This window comes from Musca domestica, unplaced genomic scaffold (assembly GCF_030504385.1).
Source record: "Musca domestica strain aabys unplaced genomic scaffold, Musca_domestica.polishedcontigs.V.1.1 29, whole genome shotgun sequence".
In the NCBI taxonomy this organism is placed as follows: domain Eukaryota; kingdom Metazoa; phylum Arthropoda; class Insecta; order Diptera; family Muscidae; genus Musca; species Musca domestica.
The window spans coordinates 9417498-9438667 of record NW_026712296.1 but is presented as its reverse complement, the minus strand read 5'-3'; the positions used below and the strand labels follow the sequence as shown (position 1 = coordinate 9438667).

Sequence of the window (21170 nt, the reverse complement as noted above, 5' to 3'; positions counted from 1 at the left end):
ATATATCTGAACAGATTTTCACCAGATTTGATGTGCTTGCTTGTATACTGAATTCGGTTGGATGTGCCAAAATTCAGGTTACTTGGACTTATATTGGTCATTTGGTATGCAATTAACCCGAAATCGGTTAAAAATATGTGGGATCTGTATCTAAATCTGGTCCGAATATCATCAATTTTAATAGGGTTCGTCCTTGGGGCAAACAAATATTATTTTGAAAATGTTATCTCGATCGGATAATAAATGCGACCTGCATTTTGTTCATAAGAACACATGGACAGACGGACTGACTGACATGTATAAATCGACTCCGAAAGTGATTCTATGAAGATCCTCAAAAGTAACAATGGGTCCACCTCGCTGCATTCTCCATGTTACAAAAAAATGCACAAAGAAATAATACCCTTACCACTATGTGGTGTGGGGTATAAAAATCGAAAAATATAGAAAATAAAAATTTTAATTATGTGTTTGTTTTCTCTTTCGAGACGAGCTTAATGATCTGAAATTTGCAGTGAAAATTTGGTGTGGATGATGGCTTACAAGGGCCGTTCTCTGGAAAGTAGTATATATTTCGAACTTATTGCAAATTAGCATATGCGAATTATACACTAGAAACTCTCCAGGTTCGACTCAAGTTCTATTGGCAGATCTTTTTCACAGCAAAGTTTTGTTTTTGTAGTGATGGATTTTTTTTTTAATTGTAGTTTGGAAAATATGAAAAATTTCTTGTTCTCATATTTCGAAAAATGTTTAATACATTGACTTACATTCAAAAAGAGATTTGTAGGAATTGTCCCGGGTTACATTTTTTTTTTTAATTTTTACTTAGAAAAAACATTGTTTTCATAGTTAAAAATTTTTAAAATATAGAAAATTCGACATTTGTTTAACTTTTTTTAGATATTTCGGCCTATAACAGCTAAACTATTGAGATTTTCAATATTGGAACAAAGACTGTAGCCAAGACAATAGTTGAGAAGTCTCTAAAACATTGCCAATGCATTGGAATGCTCATTCTGGCAGATCCCGACTTGTGAACGTTCACATTAATAATTTTTTTCAACTTGTTACCCAAATTTCAATTTTGTTTTGTAGCACGAGTCAATAGCTACAACTCTTTTTTTTTTTTTTTTGAAGCTGGTTAAAATTTTAAATCTTTTTTTATGTTTTCTAAAATAAAAAAAGAGAAAAAACTTCAACTCAAAAGGTGCCGGCTCGAGTTTCACCATAGACATATGGTCTAGTGACATTTTTTGCCCAGTACAACCCTAGACATAAGAAACGCGACCATTAAAATGTTTTTCCTTCGAAAAAATAGCCCCGCCCTAACAATTTTCTACAACCGGAGCTGGATTTGTCTAAAAATTGGTATTTGTAGTTCATAATGGGTTCTAGCTCCGGTGGAGGAACATTGCATTTCGTCACATTTTTTCACGGATTTGTCTAAAAATATGTATTTGTAAATCATAATTGGTTCTATCTCCGGTGGCGAAACATTGTCTGCATAGGTACACGTTTTCGTATATCTCCCATAAAACAGAACATCCCGATATCCGGTAGTTTGATGATTTTTGCCACAATTTCCCACGGATTTGTCTAATAATTGGTATTTTGGTTCGAGTTCCGGTTGCATAAAATTGAATATCTAGGTCCATGTTTTCCTATATCGCACATATAACGATACCCACCGATATTTGGTATTTTGATAATCCTGGCCTCATTTACCCACGAATTTTTTTCAAACTTGACATTTAAGACTCGCAATAGATGACATTCATTCCAACATAAAGTTGTCTTGATAAGTTTAAATGCATTATCCAAACGTCTTACTGGTGTGTGAAGTTTAAAGTGGAATTCAAATACTTTTATATACAAATATTTCCTTTACCCAAGGGTGGAGCGTATTATAAGTTCGGCCACACCGAACTCAATTTTTCTTTACTTGTTTATATCAAAGTTTTGGGTTTCAAAGTTACCGATTTTTGTCGATAACTTAAATTAATGAGTTAGACAATCCCACTACAGATGCCCTTCACTGGCTAGCTATGCATATATTTCTTCCTTGGAACAAAATACATCCTCCTTACATTTTTTTCTATTTTGTTATTCAAACTGCGCATCACGCCGAGTGAGGATGAATTAGTATTTCAGCTACAGCTTTTAATATCTATGTTGGAAAATGTAACAACAAATGGTTGGCAACAACAAAAACGCATAAATAGATACAACGATTATATTAAATATCTATGAATGTGAGAACTGCTGTCAGATTGTCCATCGTTTCTATTATTGGTATGTGATTTATTTCTCATTTATTACCCCGGTCTATGAAGCATCCGTATCTGTGGAAGTGATGTCTTTCGCTGATTGTTGACTCGGCAACATCCGACAAATGCTAAGATGTGTGTCGACCGGTCGGTCGGTGTGATGTATTTGTTACTGTGTCTCATGTAACATTTGATTGACAGCTCTGAGTGGTTGACAATTGTTTGACAATTCACAACATTGGATTGGATAAATGGGTAAATAACAACAAACATTTACGCGCACTCACACATACGTATATGGGCGAAACACATGCAGCAATCTTTCAAAAAAGGCATTATCATCAGACTTCTGGTGTTTGGTTTTAATGCATTCCCCTGTTTGGCCGCCACGACTACCACTCTTGTGCTCTGCTCTGTTTTGTTCTGATCTGAAACGATTTTCTCGTAACGCTTGACAAATTTCTGTAACATGTTCTACTTTAAATGAATGCACATCTCTCTCTATGCGATGAGGAGGGGCGGGGGGACAAGGCGGCGGCACGACTTTGTTCGCCAGAAAAAATGTAACTCTACATACGTGACGGAATGATTGCCTGTCATTATCATCATTCCGTCTAGCAGAATTATTCCTCAATAGGCAAACCGTAATCCATCCATCTATCCAACCAACCCACTAGTCAAAAATAATTCCATTACTCGGCTGGCTATCCATTAAATATATCCATGTTTGAGTTGCATTGCCGTTGACATCGATGCTCTGGTTTACTCTCTTCAACTTGCAACATGTGGCAATTTGTTGACGGCCTTACTTAGGTTTTTGTTTTGTTTTCGTAGTCTCGTATTTGTGAAATTAACCAGCTTTTATTTTGGTTTCTAGTTTAGAGGGTCAATAGTTAAGACCATAAATTGTCTGTGTTGCAGCAATTGTTTTTATTTTCTTTGGGTCCACTTCTTTGGGAATCAAATCAACATTTCTTCGTCAACGAAAACAATAACGAAACGGGTACTTGACTCAAAAGTAATTAAATAAATTCAAACCTGCATGTTTGTTTCTTGCATTTCTTATTCGCTACAACCTGTAAATGTGTAGTACCGTAGGTACGACTGCCGCCACCATCATCGTGGCAGCAAAAAAAAATACGTCTTTTTGTGACCATTAGCATATTTAGGCCACAATGGGAAAATGTAAAATGGAAAAGAAATAGACGAAGCTCTGAGCCAAAGGCGTGGAAGAATGTCTGTTTGACAACAGATATCCAATGGGATATACAATGGGAAAATGTAAAATGGAAAAGAAATAGATGAAGCTCTGAGCCAGAAGCATGGAAGAATGTCTGTTTGACAACAGATATCCAACAAAAATTTGGTAAGCAAATGTATAATTTTCAGTATAGCTAGTAATGACTACTACTTACAATTTGCGTTACAAGTACGTCAAAAAATAACCAACAACATTACCTCTTCATTACCAGCGAGTCAAAAAATAATACTTTTTTGCTATACAATTTACAGGGCAAAATAACTTCATTTTATCTTATAAAGCAATAGTCGCTGTTTCGAATCTCCACACCAGCTATAAAACCAACGGAAAAACCACATCTCAAAGTAATACCCTCCACCATTTGGTACAAATTTAACAATTTTCAAAAAAAAAAATAAAATCCCTTAAAAATCTGTTAAAATCTTGAAAATACCTAATGTAGCCGTATATTAGAGTCTATACGACGATGTGGACCTGCATAGGCAACTTTTGTCACAAGCTATTACAATATTCAAATGCGAAACTTGGAAAAAAAATCTGTTTATAATGCACAGGCAATTTTCTGTCATAAGCTGTAATATCGAACTTCAAATGCGAAATTTGAAACTATTCAACATTTAAAATAACGAATATCGGGAGGTACCGTTTTATGGGGGCTATATGAAGACGTGGACCTGCACAGACAATTTTACGTCATAGGCTATAGTATTCATTACGAACTTCAAATGCGAAATTTGAAACAATTCCGGTAAATAATGTCGCTAAAATCATGAAAATACCGAAGATCGGGGGGTACCGTTATATGGGGGCTATACGAAGGCGTGGACCTGCACAGACAACTTTCTGTGATAGGCTGTAGCATCCATTATGAACTTCAAATGCAAAATGTTAAACAATTCCGGTAAATAATGCCGCTAAAATCATCAAAATACCGAATATCGGGAGGTACCGTTATATGGGGGCTATACGAAGACGTGGACCTACATTTTTTGTCTTAGGATGTAGTATTCATTACGAACTTCAAATACTAAAACTGAAACAATTCCGGTAAATAATGTCGCTAAAATGATCAAAATACCGAATATCGGGAGGTACCGTTATATGGGGGCTATACGAAGACGTGGACCTACATGGCCCATTTTCTGTCTTAGCCGTAGCATCTATTATGAACTTTTAATATTAATTTTGAAACAATTCCAGTAAAAAATGTCGCTAGAATCATCAAAATACCGCATATCGGGACGTACCGTTATACGAAGACGTGGACCTACATGGCCCATTTTCAATACCAAAAGTCCTGCAGACATAGTACACATTTGAGTAAATTTTATTAACCTACTTCTTTTCGTTCGGAAGCTAGAGTGATTTTCACAGACGGACGGACACTGATAAATCGACATAGAATTTTATGCTGATCAAAAATATATATACATTGTGGGGTCTAAAATGAATATTTCGAGGTGTTACAAACGGAATGACAAACTTAATATACCCTCCATACTATGGTGGAGGGTATAAAAATAGATAAACTTCTTGTTTATTAGCTCTGGTTGGCAGTTTTGTAAGTACATACTCACTACGAAAGGTCCATGTTAAAAAAGTTTACTCTAAGAGTGAAATCGAGTTGAAAACATTATTTTCTTTGCTGATTTGTCTGTGCGTTTCTGTGTGTGATGTCACTGGGAATTGATGTTGTTGTAGCAGCTCCTATAGCTGTGTCCGTTTTGATTCATCTCAATCGGGTTCTGTTTCTAAGTCTAGTCTCAAGTTAGCTAGTTAGTTGAGTAGGTTTGGCTGCGCATTGGGCATAGGTTCTGTGTGTCATGTAAGCCTGTGCCACATGCTGGGTAGATATTCTGCACATTAATTTCAATTCGGGTCCAAATACGATCTGAGGTGGATGTACCGGACCTTAATTGTGCCAAAACTTCCTGGGTTTTGGGAAAACTTTCATTTTTTGGCTGTGATGGGAGGGGTGGACTCCTAGTATTCTACAGGGTGATATGAAAAAACTGCAACCAATTTCAGACTGCTGTCATTTCTAAGCCACTCCATCGACAGCTGTTAAAATTATTCCAGCGACAGTTCATTATATTTTTTACAAGCGTACAAAAGCATTTCAATGAGAATTTTCCTGAAAAAAAGTTGTTCGTGATGGAATTCAAGTGTGTTAGTGTGATGTCTTTATATTTGGCTGGAAAACCACAAGTGGCTATTGTTAGAGCACTCCATCATTTAAATGTGAATAAATCTTTTGTGTTTCGTACCATCGCTCGTTACCGTGATACTGGTAGCGCAGCCCGAAACAGCAACATCAGCAGAAATGGTTCGAAAAGTAAAGAAGCTACTTGATCCAAACCCGCGTCGCAGTGGCCAAAAAATGGCTCGTGAGCTGAACATATCGTAATATTCCATTCGGAAAAATTCCAAAAAAGTGCAAGAACTTACACCGCATCAGAAAGAAAATAGACTCAAAAGAGCTAAAGAGTTGCTTCGCGTGGCCGAATGTGGTGAACTGCCGAATTTGGTTTTCTCCGATGAGAAAACATTCGTTGTCCAGTAGTTTGTAAACAAACAAAATGATCGTGTTTACGTGCCAAAGAGGTCAGCTGAAAATGTGCACCTTCGGTAGGCCACTAGAACTCAAGTGCCAGCCATGGTGATGGTGTGGGCCGCCATAACAGCCTATGGTCGCTCTTCGCTCGTATTAATCGACCTTGGCATTAGAATAAATGCTGACCATTATCGCGAAAATATTCTGGAGGGTGTGTTAAGGCCTTGGGCAAGCAAACATTTTGGCCGCAGACATAGGACATTCCAACAGGACTTAGCACCACCGCACTCAGCACGCGCCACACAAGAATGGTTACAAAATGAGGTTCCTCGCTTCATTTCCAGCGCACAATAGTCACTAAAATCTCCGGATACCAATCCGTTGGACTATTGTGGCAAGGTTGGTACTAAAAACTACCAAAGTGTCGATCACCTCAAGCAAGCGCTTCGCAGGGAATGGGCCAAAATACGGCAGAGCAATATTCGGTTCGGTTTCATTGGCCGTTTGAAGGCCATAATTCGAGCCAAAGGTGACCAATTCGAACAAATCTAACTTATTCTAAAATTTGATGCTATTTCCAACATTTTTTGCTTTCATTCAAAAAAATAAAATAAAATAAAAAAAAATAATGTAAAAATTGTGACGTTTGATTTTGTTGCAGTTTTTTATCTCACCCTGTATTCACTTTATATTCTTATATATTCTTCCATGACTTCTGATACGTCGTCAGAGTTAATATAATTCAGTATTGCTTGATAACCTATCAATGTTGTTTTTATAGAGACTCTATCTTATACCTCTCTGGATCATGAATTGAGGTTGCCTATCCACCAGGTTGTTTGGGATGGCTCTGTTTGTAGCACCCAATCAGGTATTGCATTGACAGAATTTTATTATGCGCTGGGAACTGTGAAATACATGCTGGGAATTGAGGAGAGAAATGCAACAGAAGCTAGGACCCCATAGATTTTGTGTACAAAACCAAGAAAAAACAACAACACTTTCATATGTTTCTTCTGCTTGAATTCAAGGGATTTGGTTAGTGCCGATTCAGATATTGCTATAACTCTAATATATGTTTCAACCGATTTTATATTAAGGGCTTCTAAAATCCATATTCACTAAATCGGAATGATATTTGGTACAGGAGCTTACATAGAGCAGAGTAGATGCCTTCAACAAATTTACCTGCAATCGATTCAGATTAAGATATACCTCCCACATATTAGTGCCATGCATTCAAAAAACAAAACAAAAACTTGAGTTCACACTCCAATATTTTTTGTTGACTTTTCATTATAAATGTGCCTCATTTACAATTCCAATAAGTAAAAGGTCCCCACATTAATATCACCGAAAACACGCCTCTGACGAAAAAGAAAAATTGTGAAAACCTCTGCATAGAAGAAATCAACCAGCGTCAATGTAAATTTTGACAGCCACCATTCGACCGCAAAGAAGAACTGACTGATAAAGTACTGCCAGTAGATATTTTCCATAGCATCAGTTTCACTCATTCGGCCCGCTGCTTTGTTCTACATGGTGTGGCTTAAAGAGGAAATGAAGTAAACGGCAGTGTTATGACAAAAGAAAAAAAAAAACACACCTCAAAGTCACAACCACTAGAGCTGAGCCAGCCTCGTCATTATTCGACAGGCACAACGACGATGACAACAAGCTAAGAAAATTGAAGTGAAGCTTAAATGGAAATGCAAAGGAAATGATGATGAGTAAAACATAAGTGTTGTCTTCTTATTGTGTGGGAGAGTTGATTTTCATTACCGCCAAACAAACAAGCGGACAAAACCGGCACCCGAAGAGAATACAAATCAAAAAAAGACACTAAAAGACGACTTTTTTCAACATTTCTGCTCTTTTTTATGCATGAATGTCAAAAGACACTGCATCTAATCTCATCAGGCCAACAACTACACAACATGAAAAAAACTAGCCAGCAACAAATGGAAAGAATTACCGGCACACCAGAAAAAATTCGAAGCAAAGGGAAATTTTGCAACTGACGGGAGAGGCAAGCGAGGTTAAAAGAGAAAAGAGCATTTTGATTAATTACAGAAAATTTCTAGAATTTATTTGTGAAATACTTTTATCTCTTTGTTTTTTTTTTTAATGAGATCAGGGAACAAAAATCACGGCGCTAATAAAAACAAGTCAAAAAAGTTAAGTTCGGCCAGGCCAAACTTTTAATACCCTCTGCCATTGGGTGAAGAAACATTTTTATATAATTTATCTGGATTCTAACGTGTTCCACTTTAAACTACAAAAACCGCTAAGACCGTTTGAATAATACAAAAAAAATGGGTGAAGTCGTTTTATAGGACCATACCAAAACTGGAACCTATATGGATAATTTTATACTTCAAAGATTGTTATTTATTGCGAGTCTTACATTTGGAACAATTTTGGGTATAATGTGATTACTATTATCAAAATGCTGAATTTCGGTGGGTAACCTTATATGTCCGCTATAGGAAAACGATCTGCCAACGAAGCTAGAATTCATTATGAAGTACAAGTACAAATATTTAGACAAATCCGTGGAAAATGTGGCAAAAATCATCAAAATACCGAATATCGGTAGATACCCTTTGGAGGTTATGCGAAAACATGAACCTATGAATACAATGTTCCGCCACAGGAGTTGGAACCCATTACGAAATGAAAATACCATTTTTTAGATAAATCCGTAAAAAAATTGGCGACAATCATCAACATACCGAATATCGGGAGGTACCGTTATATTTTGGCTATACCAAAACGTGGACCGATATATCTCATTTTCAATACCAGCCAATATATAAAAAAATATAAATATATAAATATACCAGCCAATATATAAAAAATATAAATTATATAAAATATAAATGGTTGTTACAGATTTTCATGTGGACGGTGTCTTGATTTCAACGGCAGACGGATCCTACTTTACGTTAGAATGTTCGACCTTTGCACATTTGCACATTATTCATCCGAACTGAGAAAAACATCATACCAAATAGTGGTTTCGGTAAGTATATTTTGCCAGCTTTGGCTAGGGGGTTCTCTAATAAGAGGTGATATTTTGAGATTCAAAAAAACGTATTTGCCGAAACAAATGATTGGTAGTTCATTTTGTTACTGAGAGAATACAGTTAAGTTCGTCCTGGACGTTCTTTAAATAAACTTCACCATTTGGGTAAAGAGAACTTTTGTAAATATGTCTAAAAATACTAAGATAAAGTATTGGAGACGCATATTTTTTTTTTTTTTTAAATAGAAAATTACAAAATAAATTTCTAAAGATACCGTTAAAAATTGTCGAACACTCCCTTAGTTTTTGTTATACCGTGTTGTATTTCTTTGAATGTATATTTTTTCTGTACACGATGACACCCCTTTATTCTCCCTCTCCAGCCCTCGTCGCCCTCCTCCCTCCTCTAGCACATTGCAATGCTTGTAACTAAAATTCGGGATATGTACCCCGTACGTCCCCGAAAAAGGGGATACATAACTAAGAGGATTATATTTGTCGAAACATCGACTGAAATTCAAAATTATAGGTATTCTGAAAATGAAAACATTCTTATTTAACCTCTAATCAAGAATGTTTTCTGCCTTACGGGTCACAATTACAGAAAAATTGATGTGGAATTTAGATGGTCCCTGGATAGAGGGTAAATGGACCAAAACTTTTCAATAAAAATACCAACATTTCCATAAAACCCCGAATAGTTTTAAACCAGGCAAAGTCACAAATACACGAAAAGGTAACTCCTGACCGTTTCATTGATGATGATAGCCAAGATATCAATTATATAAAGCAAAATAGTAAAATCTGTATATATAAAAGAATTTTATGTTAGCTATTACGCTTATAACTCAAGGGCGAATTGGATGATTTTGACAGTTCTCACAAATTTAATCTTAGAAAATTGCAAAAAAGTGAATGCATTTTGTGATATTTTTTATACTCTCAGACTTCAAGATACACACATCACAATATTTTTATTAATGGTTAGGTGTGAAGATGGGATATATTGGTCTACTCCTTCTGGTACCGAACCTCAAACACGAAATTAACATTCGATTTCATTCAGACTTAGTATATCTTAATATTTCCATCAATAGAAGATCAGTTGTAAAGATGGTAGAGATCGGACCATTCTTTTTGGTACCTCCTCCACATAGGGTTCAAGATTTTGAAAAAACAATGCTCAAAGTAAGCGAAATAAACATCCAACTCTCTTCTGGTACCTTATCCACAAAGGCTTGAAAAAGGCTTTGCGAAAAAAGTGAACGATTCTTTACAACTTGTTATATCTGAATATTTCTCTGCCAGAAACCTGAGATGAATATGGAATTTAAGATTTCGCATAAAATTTGATATAAATGTTCGATTTTCTTGTAAGTTTAAAGTATAAAAATGGAATACTTCGGTCGACTATATCTGGTACCTCACGCACATTTGATCATTTTCTAAAAATTATCACATGACTCGTATAAAGTAAAGGAAGTAACCAATATAGTCCAAACCTGGCACAACCCAATATTTATATTTTATTTATTTAGGTCCAATGCGAAATGGACAATATTGGCCCTTTCATTTGAAACCTACTCCATAGAGGATCAGACATTTGAATAATCGATCATTGGCTGAGGGTATACATTTGTCGGCAAAATTGACTGATAATTTTTAATTTGTTTTTTTATGTTTTTTATATTTGTATACCCTCCACCATACTATGGAGGGTATATTACCTTTGTCATTCCGTTTGTAACCCCTCGAAATACTCATGTCAGTTCCAACAAAGTATATATATTCTTGATCAGCGTAAAATTCTAAGTCGATTTAGCGATGTCCGTCAGTCTGTTGTAATCACGCAATCTTTCGAATGAATTGAGATAGATGGCTAAAATTTTGCACACATTTTTATTTTTCCAGTAGGCAGGTAAGTTCGTAAATGGACCATGTAGGTCCACGTTTTGATATAGCCCCCATATAACGGTACCTTCCGATATTCGGTATTTTGATGATTTTAACGACATTATTCACGGGAATTGTTTCAAATTTGATACTTGAAGTTCAAAATGGATACTACACCCTAAGACAGAAAATTGTCTGTGCAGGTCCAGGTCTTCGTATAGCCCCCATATGTCTTTGTGCATTTGTTTGTAACATGGAGAAGGAAGCGAGATAGACCCATAGTTACTTTTGAGGATCTCCATAGAATCACTTTCTGAGTTGATTTATGTATGTCAGTCCGTCCGTCCGTCTGTCCATGTATTCTTGTGAACAAAATGCAGGTCGCATTTTTTAATCCGATTGAGATAAAATTTTCCAAACAACATTTGTTTGGCCCAAGGACGAACCCTATTGAAAATTGAGATAATCTGTAAAAATTTAGATATAGCTCTAATATAAATCTTCGTCCGATTTGCTTTTTATTGCGCACCAAACGTGTAATATCAGCCCGAATAGTATGGAATACAACCAAATTAGGCCTGAAAATAAGTATGCCAAATTTGATGGAAATCGGTTCAGATATAGCTATAGCTCCCATATATATTGTTCATCGGATTTGTTATTTTTGTCCTCCGCAGCCTTAGTATGCACTCAGTAACAACAATATTTGGGGAAATATATCAAATGCAGCTCAGAAATACCTTTGCTAAATTTTATAGAGATCGGTTCAGATTTGGATATAGCTCCCATATATATATTTATCTGATTTCAAATTAATTTTGCACCAAATGGGCAATACAAGTCCGAATTTAAAAGATACAAATGCTTCGGCATATTTAGTCCTTTGAACTTTAAATTATAATTATAATCATAGTTTGTATGATTGAATTCTCCCATAAAAACTTTTAATTTTTATGTGGAGCTCTACTAAATTAGCAAAGTGGTGTAGGGTATCATAAAGTCGGCCCGCCCGACTTTAGGACTTTCTTTACTGGTTTATGTACTGTTAATGCAGAGGTAACGTGGTACATATGCCGTCTAAATTTTAGCTGGGAACGAACAACTGGTTTTTTTTGAATACGTACTCGGAGGAATGTTATTACGCTAAAATATTGGAAGTGAAATATTTTGATAAAATTAGCCACATTTCCTAAACGACAAATCTTTGCACGTTTTCACAAAATGTATACATTCAACGTTGTGATTTTTGTTCTTCAAAAACTTTGTATTAGTTAATACATAGCTAAAATATTAACAAAAACAAATTGCTTCAATGAAATTCAATGTAAACATTGTGGTTCAACAACATCCGCTGTAATTATGGCACATTAAATACAAATTAAGAATATTAAGAAACTTAACAGGAAACAACTCCAACAAACAGGAATGTGAACAACAACAACCGCAACTGGAAGAGAAAAAACAGCTCAGAAGAAAAACATAACAACAACAGAAATTAGTACTAGTAGTTAACAAACTAAATAAAATATTCTACGACAAACTTCAGCGATAGAGAGAGCACAGAGTTAGCTCGACATCGCTACATCGGTGGTACATCATGTAAAACAGCGAAAAACACAAATTAACAATTTACCTTAATGCTGGCTCTTACCACCTAGACTAGGCTACCCCTATCTATGGTGATCTCATGCAACCGGGGAACTTGAGAAGTGGGGTGTGTTGCCCGTGGAAAAGCATTAAAAAAGCAGTACTTTACATAGTAAAAGTGCGAAAATAGTGTACTTAACATTAACATAACATTACTAACAAATACCAACAATGTTGTTTTTGTTTCTGGTGCTTTCTTGTGTTGTTGTCGTTCCACTTTTCAGTGCAAAACATCTCTCAATTTGGTGGAAATTGTGTTATAGTTGCATTTACATGTCGTATTTTTGTTGCTGCCTGTAGTTGTCAACGCTTGGTTGAAAGTCTGGAAGACCGAACAACACCAACCAATGACAAGAGGACAACAACTACCATCCAACATTGGCACCAACATCAGCAAATCTTAAATGGAGTATGTGCCTCAACCAGCCAGCCAACCAACCATTGAAGCAGTTATAAGGAAAACAAACAAATTGGGACACCATTTTACGCTATGATGTAGCAACATTAATGGTGTGTGGATAGATGATAAGCAACTGGTTAGACAACTATTCGAATTCCAAAACTATCATCCTTGACAAAAAAAAAATCGTCCTTCGCTCAATCAACACAATTCCCTCCACACATTATTTAGAACTAAAAGATATTGATTGAAGATTAAGATTTTTATTGTCAAAGCTATCCCAGGAAACAATATGCTTACGAAATAATGGGTTAATTAATATTGTGAACAGTAAGCGAAGACTATAGTCGTGCATGTGATACCCTACAACACTACAATAGCTTGGATGATTTCGGTTTTGAAAATATAAAATGAATATATGACGCACACTGTTGTGTTGTTAGGTATTTAAAATAATTTCATACGAATGCTTAATGTAATCCAATGATCATCCAGAATGCTAGACCTGTTCGTAATTCTCTTCTCATACAAAATTCCGTGTAGATTGGTCTTCAATTATACTGGTCATAATTGAGACAGCAAAATCAGGAAAATTTTAAATTTTTTGGTGCATTTGAAGAGCTAAATGTACATTTTCAAAATTAATAGGCGTTAATTCTGACCTTAACCCTACCCCATGTTTCCCCCTAATTTTGTGAGAATCAGACAATAATTGCGACCTGTATAAAATACCATAAACACATAGTGTCCCTATGTGGGAAACAAATATTTCAAGGTGTTATATAATTTTTGGCCCAATCAAACTTATAATACCCCCAATATATAGTGTTGTAGGGTATAAATATTCACTTTTTATTGGCATATTTTTCCGCGACCATTCCGAATTGATGAGAATTGCAAAAATTCGTTTTAACGGGTTCTTGACTTTTATGCAGAATAGTTAAGATCTATTTCTTTTACATATATATAGTACCTGCTTTACTGTATATTCGATATCTTGGCCATCAGGATCACTGTATTGGTCAGAAGTGACCTCCCGCTAAATATTATCCGATGATTAAACAAAAAGTTAAACTAAACTCTAGTCTCATGCTAAATTCCACGTCGATTGGGGTATAATTATGACCTGTAGAGTAGCTGCAAAATCCTGAAAATGTTCTGTTTTTGGTCCATTTCAACCCCTAAATATTCCGCGATCATCTATAAAATCAATTGGGTTCTATTCTGACCCTAACTCCACTTCTATTCTCAATTTCGAGGGGATCGGACCCTAATTGCGATCTGTAGCGTGGTTACAATTTAACATAGAAAGACGGACATACATTGTAAGTTCGACTTAGCTCGGCGAGATAGGCAAATCCATATAAAGTTTCCTATATCGGGGACCAACATTTCGAGGTATTAAATAATTTTTGGCCCAACCAAACTTATAATACTCCAACAAATAGTGTATATATAGATGATCGCATAATATTTAGGGGTTGAAATGGACCAAAAACTGAAAAATTTCCTGATTTTACAGTTGCTCTACAGGTCGCAATTATAGACCAATCGAAGCGGGAGTTAGCATGGAGCTAGAGCTTAGGGCTGGGCAGAAGTCTTCCATTCGTCATCGGGTAATATTTAGTGGGTGAAAAAAATAAAAGTCAAATTTTCCATTGAACCGTGAATATTTTTAATCCCGGCGAAATCACAAATAGTTGAAGAGGTCAATTCTGACCGTTACGTAGATGCCGATAGTAAATATATCGGATATTTATATAGCGAAAAATATACAAAAGGGGATGTTCTCTAGAATGCTTTTATCTCAAGAATGACTGGACAGATTTTGACAAATGTTGTCAATTCAGAATGACCTCCTGGCCTAAAAGAATAAAATATAAAAAATTCGCATAAAAGATACCAATAATGATGTTAATATATATTTTGAGGTATTTTGTGACATTTTTTTATTTTTTAATTTGATTTTTAAAGTGTCAATTAAATTATTATACTAGCGAATATGAGGTGTACCGTTATACGGTATGAAGAATAATAATTAATAAAAGTCGACTTTTTCGACGTTGTAGTTTGGGCAACCCTTTTAAACATTTTCAAGAGTGTGCTTGTTAGTAACATGTCTATACAGGATTAGGATTGGGTCATAGATTATTGGTATTTTAAAATCAATTGAATTGGATTCATTTCAAAATGCATCCATCCCCTTCAAAAACTTGCAAAAGGGACCTTTTTCAAATATATTTAGCGCAAAAACTCCATAAAACAAACAAACGAAACTAATTAGATACATTTTTAAGTTAATAACAAATACAGTAACATTTCAAACAATGCATTAAACAACACTGACAACAACACCATGAACAACGGCATCAAAGACTGTGACGGGAGCATGAATTAAAGCTGGAAATAGGCAAACGGACAAATAACAAAAACAACATCCTAGCAAAATAAACCAACAACAGCTATTCAACCAAGCATCCTCGTCATATACATCCATTGGAAGCAATAGAACAACACCATTAGCAGCAGTAACAACAAAAGCAACTATAACGACAACGACAACATCAAGAACGAGAACAACTACGGCAACATCAGCATTAACATTAACAACATGTAAATATTTTATGGTCTATGAATTTATCTACACGATGACGATGACGTTTGTCTTGTGTGCATCATCGACGAATGTCTTCAAGAAAATCCACCACCTTACCCGGCAACCGAAGAAAACACACCCTCTCTAGTCCACAATGTCATGTTACTGGTCGGAAGTTTGAAAAGAAAATTAGTACGTTTGCCATAAAAACCATCCATTACTGACTACATACATTGAGACATGCAGCCGAAACATAGAAAATGCACTTGTAAATTAGAATTGCCAATGAGTGTACATATGTATTTGGTGTTGAGCTACATATGTACGATTTGTTCATTACATTATACACAGTTAGTATGTGCGCCTTAGGGATGTCAACAGGGGACTACAAAAATAAATGGTCTCGGACCATAATTTAAAGATGTAAGAAAAATTTCAGGGTGGTTGTAATATCAGAGTAACAATATAAAGTAGCAAATATACAAAATACATATGAGAACGCTATATAATCCAATACCCATTCCTATGAAAATTGAGAAACTTCTTTGGAATATCTAAAACTTCTTCCCTAACATGTATCTAAAATAATGATAAACAACAACTACACACACACTATAATGCCGGTAGTTGTATTTCACTGGGAAAAATTTATTATTCTCCAAAATCTTGGAAACATAAAGTTCTGGACTGTTTATTTTATTGTCTGCTAATAAAATAAATGGATTTATTTAATACTAACACGTTGTTATTTTTATCTCTCAATGGTTGGCTACCCATTCCCCCAAAAAAATTGCATTGTGTCACAACAATATACCGATGACAATACCATCCCAAAACTAACAAGGAAAACTGCTGGTCGTCGTCTCCGTCTTCTTCTTAAAGACGTGTTAGTCGCCAGACTATGATCCACCAGTTGCCATCTCCATAATACCCTCAGTTTAGAGGATTGCTTATTTGAGAAATGAAGAAAATGTGTGGCAATAATAGCTAAACAACTTTAAATTGTTACGTGACATCTTGTGACAGTTTACATGAACTTAGAAAAATCAGCTAAAAAAAATGCAGATCTATATGTACACGTGAACAACATAAACTTATATATTAATATGTATGTGTGGTCAAAATATTCTTATAAAAATACGATGCATTTAAGCATAAACCAGCATAATTTCAAAGTGTATTCAATTCGGTTTGAAGGATGGGCGGTAAAAAGGCAATAGAAAAGGAAAAAAGGGTAAGACTAAGCAAACCAAGTAATAAAGCAGCTAAGTTCGGCCGAGCCGAACTATTAATACCCTCCACCATTTGGAGGGATCTTGAATAATTTCAAAAAAAAAAAAAAAAAAAAAAGAAATCTGAAAACTACCACTTAAATGAAAACCGTTATATGTGGACTATACAATGACGTGGACCTGCTTACGAAATTGTTTGTTATAGGCTGTAGTGCCCATTACGAAATTTAAAACAGTTCCAGTGAATAATGTCGCTAAGATCATTAATATATCGAATATCAGGTGGGGGATGTACGAAAACGTGGACCTGCATACAAACATTTTTGTCATAGGCTGTAGTACCCATTACGAACTTCAAATACGAAACTTGAAATAATTCCGGTAAATAATGTCGCTAAAATCATAAAAAATACGAATATCGGGAAATACCGTTATATGGGCTAGGGCATAGGCTGTAGTACCCATTAAGATCTTCCAATACGAAATGTGAAACGATTCCGGTGAATAATGTTGCTGAAATCATCAAAATACCGAATATCGAGAGGTACCGTTATATGTGGACTATACAAAAAACGTGGACCTACACATAAAATTTTCTGTCATAGACTGTAGTATCCATCACGAACTTCAAATATAAAATTTGAAACAATTCCGGTGAATAATATCGCTAAAATCAGCAAAATAACGAATATTGGGAGGTACCGTTATATGAGGGCTATACGAAGACGCGGACCTGCACAGACAATTTTCTGTCATAGACTGTAGTATCCATCACGAACTTCAAATATAAAATTTGAAACAATTCCGGTGAATAATGTCGCTAAAATCATCAAATCGGAAATAGGGAGGTACCATTATATGGGGCTATACCAAAACGTGGACCTACATAATCCATTTTCAATACCAGAGGTCCTGAAGACCTTCTTCATTTCGTTTGAAAGCTAGAGTGATTTCCACAGTCGGAAAACTATTTCAAGGTCTCCATATGTGGACCCAAGAAACCAACAGTGACCTCAACGCCAAATTATAGATCCAAGTTGTACCATTTAGTACTTTTCGCACAATTGAAGCACGCATTTGCAAAACCACCAGCATATCTCAACATCGGATACCAACAGAAACCTCAATATCAATGTTCGGGATTCTATCTTTATACTTTCACTTAACACCAAATGTAGTAACATTTAGTATTTTTCGTACAATTATAATACACATTTCCAAAACCACCTTCATATCTCAATTCCAGATACAAACAGAGACCTCAATATCAAATTTGAGGATTCCAGTTCTTTCCCTTGCATCCGATACCAAATTTGGTATCATTTAGTACTTTTCGTACAAATATAGGACGCATTTCCAAAACACCGACAAATCTCAAACCCAAGATACAATAAGTAATCAAATATCAGAATTTTATCTCTATTCCTTCATCTAATGCCAAAAATATAGTACCATTCAGTACTTTTCGTACAATTATAGTACACATTTCCGAAACCACCTCAATATGTCCAGCCTACACATGAACAACAACTCTAATACGAATTAAAAATATCAAATTTCAGACCAAAATTTTACCATTTAGTAATTTTCGAACAATTAGAGTACGAGACCAACAGAGACGTCAATATCAAACTTCAGAATTTCAGCTCTATCTATTCACTCAATACCAAATTTAGTAACATTTAGTACTTTTCGTTCAATTATAGTTCACATTTCCAAATTCACCTACATATCTCAATTCCAAATACCAACAGAGACCTCAATATTAAGCCTGAGGATTCCAACCCTCCCGTCACCCGATTCCAAATTTAGTAACATTTTGTGCTTTCCGTACAGAAATCGCTCCTATTTATATGTTTTATTCGATTGGATATTAATGTCACCAAAGCCGCAATATGCATATCCTTAACAATGACAAATTTAACATCAAATTTTGCCGAAATCCGTTTAGATTTAGCTATAGTTTCAATGTACATTTCTCTTCAGGATGCAATTGTCAAACGAGGTTAAATTCCGTATGATACGATCAGGATGAATCAAATCACCCATTTTTGAAACCAATGGTATTTGATAGAAGAATGGTATTTGGTAGAAGAAGTCAATTAATTCGTCAAATTAAGTGGAAATCGGTTCAGATTAATTTATAGCTCTCATATAGCTGTTTTTTTCAAATTTAAAGTTTAAAGCACTGTATGGAAATAACACACATTGAATAACGACCAAAGTTGGAGTAATTTTGTCCACATTACATTCTCAATATAATCCTGTATTACAATTCCTCGCTTTTGTTTTTTCTTTTTTTTTTTACATTTTAACAACCTGTTCAAATCTAAATTGGTCATTTCAAAATCGAAAATTGCCACTAAATTACAAGGTTCACCGATATGAAACCTGAAATTTCTCAATTCTTGAAGCAATTTGCTGCATCGACCTTAGTTATTTAAGAACATCATAATATACTGTTATGTGAACATACGTGATATGTGAACTTACGCATTCTTACCTGTATACTTCATCAGTTAGGTCACATTCATATTTTCTAATTTCCATCAAAAAATTCAATCAAATAAAAATGGGACTTTTTCCATTCCTCTTCCTTAAGTTTTAGTTCTACAAATAATTTTTTCCACGAAAAGAAGCTTTAACGTGCACAAACTTCTATTTTTATATTTATATGCTAATGTCATTTTTTTTTTAAATAATTAAATTTTGGTAAGAAAACCAAAGCCTAGCGTGTCTATTTCATCAAAATTCCTTTCCCGTTTACAAAAAAACACTCACCTTTTCTGGTTTCTTTTTGGAGGGTGGTGAAATAATTTTTGCCTCCTCCTCTGAAGCCATACGATTGAATTTCCTTGTTGCCTCCTTAACGCTTATTGGGTTTTCTGTTTCAACATCTGGACCCGACGATTTATCTGTAGCACCAGGTCCGGCGTCAGTTGAATCGGTTCCCGATGAGCCCGAAGAAAATGAAAAACGTGGAATATTTTCCTTATTGGCAGTTTCATCGACAGAATTGGAGCGTGATACACTTTTATCTTCAACAGCCTTGTTTTCCATTTCATTTTCCCGCTCTAAAGTAGATGTTGTAGTATTTCCATCATTGGTATGTTCCTCATCATCGTTGGTGCTGGGAGGTATTGGTGCCATTGGCGCCAATGGAGTACCTTGATACATTGCAATGGGTGCATTCACTTCTGGTGGTGGTATGTATGGTGGAGGTTTTCTAAATGGCGATGCCGTGGCCTCATCAGTGGTTACAGACAAACCACCAGGGCTACTGGGTACCGAATCTGTACCGCCTGCCTGAGAAATTGCTCGCTGCACAACATCCTCAGAGGGACATTCATTCAGATACTTCTTCCGTAGTATCAAATATTTTTGATTGTTTTCATTCTTAATAGTGGCCAAAATATTCACATAGGTTTTAAATTCCTTTCGGGCCTCAACTGGAAATCAATGGAAACAAAAGAAATATATAATGGATCAGACGCATTTCTTCTAGACAGACATTTGAATGCAACAAGTATATGACGACATTGGGCCGTTGTTGCTATTGTTTTGATAAACAAAATAAAACAACAAATGCCCACTTCTACGCATGACGCATACTTTGGGTGTCCGGATGTGTTAGGAAACGTTTGAAATGCTTGACAAGGGCATGGTTGGTAACTTTACAACCATTATCTAGCATATATTTGCGTATTTCACTTAAAGACAACTCTTTTGGTCCCTCCATTTTCAATTTTCACTTTAACTTTTCTTTAAAGACAGAAAACACAAATTTAATAACAAAATTAAAATTCACACAAATCACTCGTAGCAACAACACAAAACAAAAACTAAACAAAATAGAACAGCTGACTTGAAATGTCAAAATCTGATGAGAATCAGAGAAAAATAAAAATGAGTTGTCAGAGGGAGAGTGAGAGCGTGAGAGATAATTTGTTAATGGGAGAGCCTCACCAAAGCAACGAGTAACTATAGTGAATGTAAACAACTACATTTCGTTTGGCCGGGCAAGTGCAAAGCGTGTGTGGATGGGCAACCAAACTCAAATCAACGAATGCTATATTTATGTGGGCAAGACAATGAAGTCATGAATGAGGAATCTCTGAAACCATTGAAAACATTTATTTTTAATTGAATAGATTATATTTTTTAAAAGAAAATGAACCATTCCTCTTTAGAATTATTTTGCCAAGAGTAAAGTTTCGAATTTTATTGAATTTCGTCCTTTTATTATTGTTTTATTAAGGTAAAGACTTAAAAAAATATTAAGTTTTTTA

At 35.3% G+C, this 21170-nt stretch overlaps 1 protein-coding gene across 3 annotated transcripts in view; it reads right to left on the bottom strand.

The window, feature by feature from the left end:
• LOC101888881 (uncharacterized) overlaps positions 1 to 20728 on the bottom strand; it is a 165097-nt gene extending 144369 nt beyond the window's left edge. For 2 of the 3 annotated variants that reach the window (XM_059124398.1, XM_059124399.1), the window contains exons 1-2: positions 20494 to 20728; positions 19664 to 20330 (exon numbers count right to left, since the gene is read on the bottom strand). In XM_059124398.1, the coding sequence (XP_058980381.1) occupies positions 19664 to 20330; positions 20494 to 20620 (794 nt within the window). In that variant the 5' untranslated portion in view covers positions 20621 to 20728. Of the gene's footprint in view, positions 1 to 19662; positions 20331 to 20493 lie in introns of all 3 variants that reach the window. The other variant, XM_020036118.2, reaches the window with a different exon arrangement.
• Between the last annotated feature and the right edge of the window lie 442 nt (positions 20729 to 21170).